The following is a 12330-nucleotide window of genomic DNA, read 5'->3' on the forward strand; positions in this document are numbered from 1 at the left end:
TCACTAGAGATCCACAAAAGGAAGAATAAACATTAAAGACAATGACATCTGATCTATGTAGTGTAGGAATTGTGCACTTTTTTTTTTAATTTACTTATTTAATTTATTTATCCTTGGCTGCCTTGGGTCTTTGTTGCTGTGCACGGGCTTTTCTCTAGTTGCGGCAAGCGGGGTCTACTCTTCACTGTGGTGCGCGGGCTTCTCATTGTGGTGGCTTCTCTTGTTGCGGAGTCTGGGCTCTAAGCGCACAGGCTTCAGTAGTTGTGGCTCGCGGGCTCTAGAGCGCGGGCTCGGTAGTTGTGGCGCGTGGGCTTAGTTGCTCCGCGGCATGTGGGATCTTCCCAGACCAGGGCTTGAATCCATGTCCCCTGCCTTGGCAGGCAGATTCTTAACCAGTGTGCCACCAGGGAAGCCCAGTACACTTTCTTTCTTTGCTTCATTTCCATACCTTTCATGTGTGCCAAGCTACACATAGGTGACTATTTCATTATCATTAGACAACTTTTGCCAAATGTGAGAAACTTCCCTACTGCATGACCCTTTCATTTCGTTCTCAAAGGATCAAATGACTCAAGAATTCTCTGGCAGGACCATTAAAAATCCACAATAGGGCTTCCCTGATGGAGCAGTGGTTGAGAGTCCGCCTGCCAATGCAGGGGACACGGGTTCGAGCCCTGGTCTCGGAAGATCCCACATGCCGCGGAGCAACTGGGCCCATGAGCCACAACTACTGAGCCTGCGCATCTGGAGCCTGTGCTCCGCAACAGGAGAGGCCGCGACAGTGAGAGGCCTGCGCACCGTGATGAAGAGTGGCCCCTGCTCGCCGCAACCAGAGAAAGCCCTCGCACAGAAACCAGGACCCAATGCAGCCAAATAAATAAATAAAATGAATTTATTTTTTTAAAAAAATCCACAATAAAAGGATTTCAGAGGAAAGGGAAAGATACCCAACACACCTAAATCAATCACTTGTTTTTTATGCCATTTTTAGTAACATCAACAGTTACGTACAGACCAGAAATGAGATCGGAGAACTGATTTTAAAAATGGCCTGTACCAGCACCAAATCCCTCCATAGTAACTTCTCTTCTCTACTTGCCACATACAGTGTGATTGACAATCCAGGAAATTATTTGAAATTTACCTGGAAAACTTCATGCATGGAAATATGGAAGGGTCTATAAAATTATTGAATAAAGTACATACACTGCAGAGAAAAATGTTAGGCATGTAACAATATTACCTTTCGGACATTTAGTATTGGGTTGGCCAAAAGGTTCGTTCGGGTATTTCCATATGGAAAAACACAAACTTTTTGGCCAACCCAGTATTCATAGTCCAATTAGCCTGGTGCCTGTAGGTGTCTGCCTGGAACAGACTTACATACAAAGTGTCTCTGCCGGGAACACAGGATGGAGCCGGACTTTCTCTGACATTCAGTCCTTCACCTGAGTCCCAGACCAAACCACACGATCACAGCATTCACCTCTTCCATCACCTACCACTGCCCCAGGGCCTGGGGACCTGATTCTTACACCACGTCTCGGTTTCCCCCTGTAGAGGTAGAAGGAGTGGGATAAATCCTTAGTCCAATCTTCCCTCAGGAAAAGAACAAACTGTTCTGGGTTACCATGCTCACTTACCACTTCAGGAAAGGACTGACAGGATGCGAGAGAAAGAAAAGCAGTTGGGTTGAAAGGGAGACGGAAGATGGATAAAGGCTTGTCTGTGAAAACAACGGAGAACAAGAGGCAGAAAAGCCTGTATCACAGGCTTGGCGGAGACAAGGAAGGTCCCAGGGATGTAAAACAGGGTAACATTGAAAGTTATGAGGCAGAGAGCTAGGGTTCTCTGCTCTACCTCCTGCCTCCCAGAAAGTGAATACTGCCCAAGATAAACGGCCTTTTGTTTCATACTTTTACAATGGAGAATTTAGTTTGCTTTATTTTATTACCATGTGCCCCCATCTGGCTAACTGGGTACTCTGTCCATACATACAAAATATTTTTCCTTCAGTTATGAAGTCAGGCTAGATCCAAGGGGCCTTTCTACATTAGTAAACAATGTGGTCAGGCTTGTAAAGGTTGTGCCATCACTTATAGTCTCTGCAACTCATTACTTACCAATGTCACACACACACACACACACACCTGTTTCCTGTGTGACTGTTTTGTTGCCTTTATTATATTGCAAAATTTTAAAGGCTCAAGTCTATGGCTTGCACTTTTCATGTGCTCCAGTATCATGTCAGAACATGTGAGCAAACAGTAAGCCCTCAAAAATGCACTTATGTTCAATTACATGAATTGGTAGGTTGGTCAACTTCAGCAGTGGGGAAGATCTGTTAGCAAGTTAGAAAAGAAAAAACAAGAGGGTGATAAGGACCACCAGGTACCCTTTGGAGCCTGTCCATCTCTCTTCAGGCACCAGCTGAAATGCACGCCTTCAGAAGGCTTTCCCAGCCAGTGATGTGCCGGTGAATGTTAACAAATTACTTTCTGAGAAAAAAAAAGAGGCCCTGATCTGTAGCATTTGTCAGTCACCTGGCACACTCTCACCATGGCTGATTCAAGCCACCAATGCAGATGGCACTGAACTTAGATCAGGGAGGAGATACATACAGTCAGCTCCCACCAGCCCATGCGAGCTGGCTCCTCCGGCATCCCACTGGCCCTGACCCTGCTGTCTGAATCCATCCTTACTTCTTGATCCCATAAGTCTGTATTTCAGAATATATTAAAGTGTGCACCTAATTCTGCCTAGCCTGTCTACCTCTTGTATTTCAACTATGAGATCCTTGAAGAGAGGCACTGAATCTTAATTATCATACATATATACACATATGTAAATAGAGAGAGAGAGAGAAACACATCTATGTAACTGTACATAATCTTCCAGAGAAGTGCAGCTTTAAAAATATTTGTCATTTTGGCAAGTCTATGTATCTCCTCAGGTGCTCTGGAGTTCTGCATTTGACAAAGCCCTTCAACATATATGGGAGAGCAAATAGTAATGGAGCCCCCAGTTTTTAACCAAACAGACTGCATTCCTCAGCCGCCCATATAATTAGTCCGGGTCATACAAGGCCAGGCCATGCGATTCAACTGGAAGAATTGTGTGGAATTTCTTCTGATAACTTTGGTTAGGAGGAAGCTAGTACATATTCTTTGTCTCTTCATTGACTTTATTCCTGGAAAGTGTACACAATGGCTAATGCTGCAGCAGCCATTTTGGTTTAAGAGGCAACCTTGAAAATGGAGGTTCTTGGTGGAATCAACTAGATGGAAGGGTTCTGGAACCCTGAGTAATCTGTGGAGTGTAGCTCATCTATTAAAGATACACTGCTGGGCTTCCCTGGTGGCGCAGTGGTGGAGAGTCCGCCTGCCGATGCAGGGGACGCGGGTTCGTGCCCCGGTCCGGAAAGATCCCGTATGCCGCGGAGCGGCTGGGCCCGTGAGCCATGGCCGCTGAGCCTGCGCGTCCGGAGCCTGTGCTCCGCAACGGGAGAGGCCACGACAGTGAGAGGCCCGCGTACCGCAAAAAAAAAAAAGGTACATTGCCTACCTGATATTTACATAAGAGAGAAATAAGCTTCTATCTTGTTAAAGCTACTATTGTTCCAGGTCTCTATTACAGCTAAACTTTACCTTAAAGGACATACTATGGCACAACAGGAAAGATTTGAAACTCTGAAAAATAACACAAGTCAATATGCCCTGCTTCCTGTGGAGCCTCACTTGCTCCCTGTACTGTCCCAGGCACTTACGAATTGGTTGAACCATGTTTTTAGTTTTTCCATCACCTCAAGGCCATACCATTTTTCTTTTTAATATACAGACCATGGCTTGCACTGAGTAAGTGTTTAATAAATATTTGTTGAATTGATTTTCCTGTTCCAAAAAAAAAAATGTCCTGCTTCCAGACTGATTCAGAGCCACGTAATAAAATAATGGCAAAAGGCCTTCTTACTTGTCTCTCCAAAAGTTGTGACCCCAGTGTCCACAAACATCTTCAATCCCGGTCTTCACGTGATCAAAAAACTAAAACAGAAAAAGCAGGCTGATTAATTTTACCTCAAATCAGTCATTTCCATTTCTATTCATAAAAATTAGGAATTTCTATTTACAGAAATTCTAATTCTTATTTCTACTTATAGTTGTAAATATTTTATCTATAGAAAGTCTAATTATAGAAATTTCTCTTAATATCAAGCTTAAACTTCAAAGACCCTGACAGTTTTTGCTTTTTGTTTATTTGAATAAACAATAAAACAACAATTCATCTTCGAACAAGTTGATGAGATGTTTGTCATATCAATCTTAGGCAATTCATAGATTATTTTTCTTATCATGTATATGTATGGCTGAGTCGCTTTGCTGTGCACCTGAAACTATCACAACGTTAATCGCACATACTACAATATAAAATAAAAAGTTAAAAACAAATAAAACAGCCTGTTCATAATTTTGGAAAATATGAAATATGGTAATAATTTTCCAGTAGAAACATTTCAGGTTGAAGGAAGTGATACTCCTGTATTCCTGAAGGAGTATAGCTTCCTTGGGGCTGTGTTCATTCTACCCCCAATTCACGCCCTTCTCCATCCAACCTCTACCCTACCCCACCCCCCTCACCCTCTGCCAGTTACCTCTTCAGGAAATGAGCACCATGGTGTCAAGCAGTCTGACTTAATCCAATAATTTTCCCTTTGACCATTTAAATTGTTACACTATGGTTACATTAACACCTACCCGACAATGGATTTCCTCACTGACAGCTTGCTGTTTCTTATTGGACCTCTTAACATCAAGGAACTCCACCAGCGGTCGGATAGTTATTCCCTGCACAGAAAAACAAGGAGGAGAAGGGAAACTTCTTGTCAAATTCAAGAATAACTTCTATTCTCCTAAACTTTGATAACTGACAAAAGATACCCTGCCCCCAAGACTTAACACAGCATATGTAACATTTTGTTACTTTTCTTCTTCCTCTCTAACAGCTGGCATATTTTCAGAGGGCCATGTCCCCAAACCTGCTACTAGAAGCAAAACAGTGGACAGAATGCAAGGAATTGAAAACGTAATTGTATGTAATTCTAAGAAATAGAAAAAGAGAGTAATTCTAAAAAATAATAAAGTATTATCCAGTTCAGAGGAATCACCTACTTGTATTATTCATAGAAAACATCTCAATGATTCATTCACTAATCTATTAAACAATTTTAATTGAGCGTTCAGGGCGTACATGTCGGCGGCTTGGGCATTTGGGACACAGGGATGGACAGTTAAGGACCTCAGCTTAAGGACTTCATAGTCTTATGAGGAGAAGGATATGCACAAAACCAGTTACAAAGTAGGCACAGGAGGAATGAGAGAGATACACAGGGAATGGGTCAAGGAAGGCTCTGCAGAAAGGGAACCCTGGATCAGAGTCTTACAAGTTGTTGGAAGCAGAACCTAGCAGAGACCTAACAGGAGCATAGGACCGGCCGTGAGAAAGGACCAGTGTGGGTTTGGGCATGTTCACAGGGCACTTGGGAAATGGAGAGAAACATAAGCTATTTAGTAAGCCAGGAAGAGAAAAAAATCCTTAATATAATAAAAAATATCTGCCAGAAATCTCTAGTGAACATCTGACTTAATAATGAAACATTAAAAGCATTTCCGTTAGAAGTAGGAAAAACACAAGGATACTCCCGACCTGCTGTTCCACAATGCTTGTCCTGGTCAATGAAATAGGAAGAGACAGAGGGGAAAGCATAGATACTGAAAATAGAGTGACAAGGGTTTTGTTGCTCAAGAATGACCTAGTTTTTGTCCTAAAAAATCGACAACAATCTTTTTTCATTTAAAAGTAACAAGAAAGTTTAGTAAAGTGACTAAACATAAAAAGAACATACACAAATCCATCCCATATACTAATTTAAAAAAAAAAACAGAATAAACACCTACAAAATAGCAAGGAAACACACATGTATAGTGAGAGATAGAACGGGAGAGAATATATTTAATACTAGTTTATACTACTATATTATATATTATACTATATGGATACTATATATATATACACACACACATACTTTCATACTCTCTACAGAAGTACATAATACAGTATATAATCCTATCATGAAATGCACAGAAAGCCTTTACAAAGAGAACTGTAAAATGTAATTAAAGGATATTAAAAAGATTTGAGTTTGAAAAACCACACAAAGTTCCTTGCTGGGATTAGTTAACAGTATTATGATGGTAATTTTACCTCAATCTATGTGCAATACAATTTCGATAACATATTCCAAAGGATTTTTAAGAAACATGAATATTTAGAAGTTGAGAAAATGTTCAAAATTAATCTGGAAGAGTAAATGGAACCAGAAAAATTTAGAGAAAGGAGAACGATGGGGAACTAACAGATCCCAAAACAAACTATCGCTATTATGTTTAAAATTATGTGATACGGGCACTAAAACAGGCCAAGGGAGGAGGGGGTGACAATGCGGGGTCCAGGAAGATCCCCGAGTCTCTTGCCTGGCTGGCCGATGGCTGCCACCGCTCGGCAGGAAGAATTCATGACCAGGAGGGATTACTGGACTTACGGGGAGGGGTGGATATGTTGAGAGATGCTCCCTGACACGACTGGTTCCTCGCTCACCTCTCTGCATGTCTTTAAGTCTTTAAGAATGTTTCTGGTAACGTAAACTGTGACACACACACATTTTGTAAAGGAGGTCATTAATTTTGTTCCATCAGTCCAGCTTTGGGCGTTTTTCAGCTTCACTTTCACTTTCTAAAACATGAATGATTTTGAGCAAGTTTGGCGTGACGCACCTTGTGTTCTACTTGTAGTTCAGTCTGCCACTTTGAAATAACATAGGAGGTAATAACCATTTTCCAATCAACACATATTCTGTCATTTTTAACTTATGTAAATGAAAATAGGTGTCAACATGTGGTTTACAGGGATGGGTGATTTCACTTTCAGATTCCATGAAGCCTCTAGGTTAATAATAGCTCCAGGAAAAAAAAACCCAACAAAGTCAGTGCTATTTATAAAATGACACAATGTGTTCTGAGGATACTAAGTGTTGTTTCACATGCTTTTCTCTACCAGGTATTCATTCAGTTAATAATAAGCGAGTGCCTTATATTTGTAAATATAGGACATAAAGGTAAAGATTGGACACGGGGCCTGCCCCAGTCACTAAGCTGATTTCTTCCACTAGACGGATAACCTAGAATAAATAAAACAAAACTGATCTACTACAGGAAGCAAGTGTGGCTCAGCGCCCAGGTCAAGTCAAGTTTCTAAAACTACAACATAATTAAGTTTATAATTAATAAAAGTGTGGATGAGATGCAATGACACGTCTCATTTAAAAATACATATTTGTACAGATGAACCTATTTGCTGGGCAGGAACAGAGACACAGACATAGAGAATGGACGTGTAGACACGGTGGGGCGGGAGGGAAGGAGGGGCGGGATGAATTGGGAGATTAGGATTGACATATATACACTATCATGTGTACAATAACTAGCTAGTGGGAACCTGCTGTACGGCACAGGGAGCTCAGCTCGGTGCTCTGTGATGACCTAGGTGGGTGGGATGGGGGGAGGGAGGTCCAAGAGGGAGGGGTATATGTATACATATAGCTGATTCACTTCATCGTACAGCAGAAACTAACACAACACTGTAAAGCCACCATACTCTGATAAAAAATTAATTAAATTAAACCCCAAAAAGAAGTATTTGTTTAAACAGTGTCTTTTTAATAGTCCCCATTCTCTCTTAGAATTATTTGCAGTTGTCATGCTGTGCTCAAATGGAATTATTTGATAGGTTCTGCCTTACTTTCTCTCCCTCTCTTTGTTCGTTCCTTCCTCAATCCATCTATTTTGGAGGGAGGGGACATGGCATCTGAATGTCATATTAAGTTCCCCAAGCTGGATGTTATATTCTAAGAGCCCGGGTCTCTGGTTGGGGGACACAGTAAAAAAAAAAAAAAAAAAAAGGAATACCTTTGAAAATGCACCTTATTTTACCACGTTGCAGAATTCCTCATTTTGGTCACCTGGGGAGCAGCCTGACAAGGCTTAGAAAAACAGCTTGTTACCATCCATGTGGGTGAAAAAATAAAGAAACCCCTTCGTTTTCCATCAAACCAATGAAAAACGTATTTGCAAAGCACAGGTTAAATTTTCACCCATTCATGTGGCTTTAGCGCAATAAACACAACACCCCAGAGTCAGGCCTGGCAGAGGGGAACTGCTACACAGCAGCCCGGGGAGAATGACAGCGAGGTAAGCTTTATTTTTTCCCTCCGCCATCCATCTCTGCTTTCTGCCCACCCTCACCCTTCTGCTCCCAGTAAAGTGAGAAAGTAAAAGGCACTGCTGCCTGATTGAAGAGGGAGCATCTTTGGGTCTGTTCTTTTGGAAGAAAACGATTTCTTTCGTTTTTGTTTTTTCGCAATTAAATTTTGCAAAAAACAAAGCGGGGGTGAGGGCAGGGGGTGGGGAATGCCTTTATATTTCTTTGCTGATTTAACAGGCAGGCAATTTCCAGAAAGACTTGAAGAAACTGTTTTCATTCATTAAAAAATATTACTGTCATGGCTATGCTATCCCATATAAGGCTTTTTCACATTCCAAACTTGACCACAGAGATCGTAAATCTGGTTGTACACACAGTGTTTATTTTAGAATGGGGTAAATGGGATGAGAACCATAAAAGTATTCAAGGAGGAGCTTGCTAACTTGCAAGTGGGGTGAAATGCAGACTCGTCAGTTTCGGACAATGACTTAACAGCAGATTACAACACTAATCCAATGATGGAGGCAAAAAGAGACTCCGCCCTTGGAATTCCAGTCAACCGTGCTCCTTGATGGACTTCTCCTTAACTGCTCAATGAATTTCCAGAACTGTGACGATCTGCCCTATAATTATAGGGACTAACTGAATAATAATTATTGGGCTCTGAAATACATTGAAAGGAATTAAGTTTTTCTTTCTCCTATTATCATTTTACTTCATGTTATAATGCAAACAGAGCAAATCATCAGGTTAAAACCTTGCATCAGGTATCGTGTTTACATACATATTTCCTCTCTACTGCCTGGGAGGGAGGTACCACGATTCAGACCTTAGAGCAAAGCAAACTGAGGCTCACAGATCCTATGAAGAGCTGGGCCAGAACACTAGCCCAGAACGGCCTACTCCAATGTCTGTGCTTTCTACTGCTGGATTCTACCCTGCCTCAATCTTGAATATCATTTTAAAACAAGAGAGACAGCTTATATTTTCTATATCATTACCAATCTTATTTATATGAAAACGAACGTACACGTCCAAGGAATCAGAATCGTTTACTCATTCACTATTCTCCAAGCAAGACTGTTTTCCGGGAAGATTTTAATGGCTTCATCAAGAGGCTACTTTCTCTAATTGTCAACGTGATTCAAGGAACGTTAAAATTCTCATTATAAATCTTAGTATCAAACAATAAGCCACGCGTCACAGGAAATTCTGCTTTAGAAGATGGTGCTAACTCTAGAGTATCAGGATGGAAGTATTAAAATACTTCCTACAAGAAATACTAAAATAAGAGGGAAAGGCATTTTAATGTTTAATGATAGGTCCATCAACATAAAAGTTGTCATTTGGAGAAGAATGCATCGTTATTCATCAGAAGGCAAAATTGTATGCATGGATGATAATTAGTTGTTTCTACTATGTTTGGAACCCACTAAGTCTCTCCTCCCAGGTTCCTTTCCCTGAGTCCCCTAATAATGGATGTATTCTGGAAAAAAGAACCTTTCTGAAGGCAGCGTGTGTGTATTTGTGTGTTTGTGCACGTGTGTGTTCATCGTCTCCTAAAGACCAGTGGGGGATAGGAAATGGGAGGGAAAGGGGTCAGGTCAAGGACCCAAGTGATAGCCGTTAGTCTCCAGTCTTTGCACAGAGAGAGGGGATGGGGCAGACCACAGCGAAGGGAAGGGAACAGGAGGTGTGGGACCACACAATTCCTCTTCCTATGGGCGTCACAGTGCGTGTCGCAGGGTCATCCTTAAACCTAATCAGAGCAGAAGACTGTCCACGGGGCATGCTTGCAGATGCCGAATATGGACCCCCCCCCCAAAATCTCCATCACTGAAGGGTTTACTTGCTACGTTTACAATACCAAACAGAGCCAACACAACTATCTTGTTTGTTGCCACTACTGTTGTTAATCTGTCACATTAAAAACTTTCTTAATCAATGTTAACTGTTGATATACACAGCGCTCATCCAAAGTGGGTGTGTAGTCCTTTAATGTGGGGACTCAAAACTTCACTTAGACCTTATGCCTGAGGTATGATTCCAAAAAGCCAAAATACGAAGAGTGTAAAAATGACACCTTATATTGACCACCTGTACGCATACGTTCAATGAACAACAGTATACATTTATTGTACTATTTTTCTTTTTCCTATGTGATGTTTGTTCTGAATGCAGAAGTGCAATGTTATGTCTGTCGAATCTAATAACTAAACCACCTGAGCTTGCCTTTTGCGTGTCCTCTCTGGAATCACATCTCTTTATTCAGTCTTTTTTTATCTCACATTACGAGGCAGAGACCCATGGGGTTGGGGGTACGGGGCTGGTTTTACACTACGGATATTTGTGTAGACATAACGGCCGATAGATTCATCTCCAAACGACCTGGTTCTTAGGTGCTCTAGACTGCCATGGTTCTCTTTTTGTATTTGATGCTCAGACGTGACACCTTGATTTCTGAGAGCCTGGAGAAGAGTCCAGAGCATTGACTCAGGCTGGGCAGGGCTTTCTGTGGGGCGTTAGGGCAGGGCAGCTAGCTTGGGAAGAGCCCGAGAGTGACTCCCAGGCCTGACTTGTCTCCCTCAAGCACTCTGCCCCAGGCTGCTCCTGAGACATTAAACGGCTCAAGGCAAAATAGATTCACTTTCTTTTTCGAATTCTTTCCCAGTTGGGTTTTTACATAATACTGAGCAGAGTTTGGAAAACAACTTGTGTCGTTAACGCGGGGCATTTGTTATACTAACCTCTTTACACTTAATGTACGTTTGAAAAGTTTCCTTAATAAAGTTTCTAAAATGTCAAAAAAATAAAAAAAGAAGAAGAAAAACAGGCAAATGAGCAAAAGCACATTAGTGGTTGCCAGGGGCTGGGCGAAGGGAAGGGAGGAGCGTGACTGCCTAACGGGTATGGGATTTCCATTTGGGGTTATGAAAAAGTTCTGGAGTTAGACAGTCATGAGGGTTGCTCAACACTGTAAACGTATTTAATGTCAATGAACTGTACCCTTTAAAACTGTTACAGTGGTAAGTTTTATGTTATGTGTATTTTACCACAATTAAAAAAAAACTGGGTTAAAAAAATAAAGAATATTTGTATGTGTAGAACTGAATCGCTTTGCTGCACACCCGAAACTAACACAACGTTGTTCATCAACTCTACTCCAATATAAAATGAAAAGTTAAAAAAAATGGATTCCCTTCACAACGCTGCCTCAGACGTGTGAGACTAGCTAATTGGACGCTTGTTCCAAGGTTCCTGCAAACACAGAGTGAAAAGATGAAAGCAGGGAGTCTGCTTCTCCTCTCCACCCCTGGGGCGCCGTCTCCCTGCGCTGAGAAAAATCAAACCAACCTGGGATGTCTGAACCAAACTAGTATGTGTTCCTCTAACTGGAACTATCCCTAACCTTAACCGGGTAATACTGTCTTCTCTCTCGGCGGGGCGGGGGGGCGGTCAGCAGAGCTCCCCGCAGTTCTGAGCTTGCCTCTGGAGTCGGGGTCCCGGGCTCACCCCCAGCCTCCATCATTCACCAGCCTCTGCCCCTTCTTACCATCTTGCCTGATCACTGCTCTGGGTCCCACACTGCCTTTCCCACTCGTATCCTTTCCTCTTAACAGCCTCTTCTCACAGCGGCCAGGGGCTCCTTTTACCAAGTAAAACACGTCACGCTTCTTCCCCAAACTTGGATGCTTCCGTTTCACCTGGACAGGAGCCAACGTGCTGACACTGGCCTGACTGCCCCCGCTGCCCCACATGACCTAAGACTCCGGACTCTCCCTCACCTCCTCTCTCCTAAACCACACTGCCCTCCAGCGGCCACGTGGGCTACGTGCACACCACCTCCAGACCTTTGTCTTTAGTCCCATTTGCCTGGAATGTTCTTCAGCTCAGCTAATCCTTTTCCCCCCTGCAAACCTTTACTCAAGTATGTTTTTCACCATTGCCTTCCACGACTAATCCATTCCATTCACCCTCACCAGGCCTGAGCCCTACAGCTTCCTGCTGTCCGGGTCT

At 42.3% G+C, this 12330-nt stretch overlaps 2 protein-coding genes across 2 annotated transcripts in view; one reads left to right on the plus strand and one right to left on the minus strand.

The window, feature by feature from the left end:
* Positions 1-5159, plus strand: part of MFSD9 (major facilitator superfamily domain containing 9) — a 28449-nt gene extending 23290 nt beyond the window's left edge. Inside the window, exon 4 of the mRNA XM_067704051.1 lies at positions 5000-5159. Within this exon, the coding sequence (XP_067560152.1) occupies positions 5000-5083 (84 nt within the window). The 3' untranslated portion in view covers positions 5084-5159. The remainder of the gene's footprint in view (positions 1-4999) is intronic.
* The window catches only part of SLC9A2 (solute carrier family 9 member A2), an 87099-nt gene that overhangs the window by 14500 nt on the left and 60269 nt on the right, over positions 1-12330 (minus strand). The window contains exons 6-7 of the mRNA XM_067704049.1: positions 4752-4841; positions 3970-4040 (exon numbers count right to left, since the gene is read on the minus strand). Of these exons, the coding sequence (XP_067560150.1) occupies positions 3970-4040; positions 4752-4841 (161 nt within the window). The remainder of the gene's footprint in view (positions 1-3969; positions 4041-4751; positions 4842-12330) is intronic.

The sequence above is a fragment of the Pseudorca crassidens genome, chromosome 14 (genome assembly GCF_039906515.1).
Source record: "Pseudorca crassidens isolate mPseCra1 chromosome 14, mPseCra1.hap1, whole genome shotgun sequence".
NCBI lineage: Eukaryota > Metazoa > Chordata > Mammalia > Artiodactyla > Delphinidae > Pseudorca > Pseudorca crassidens.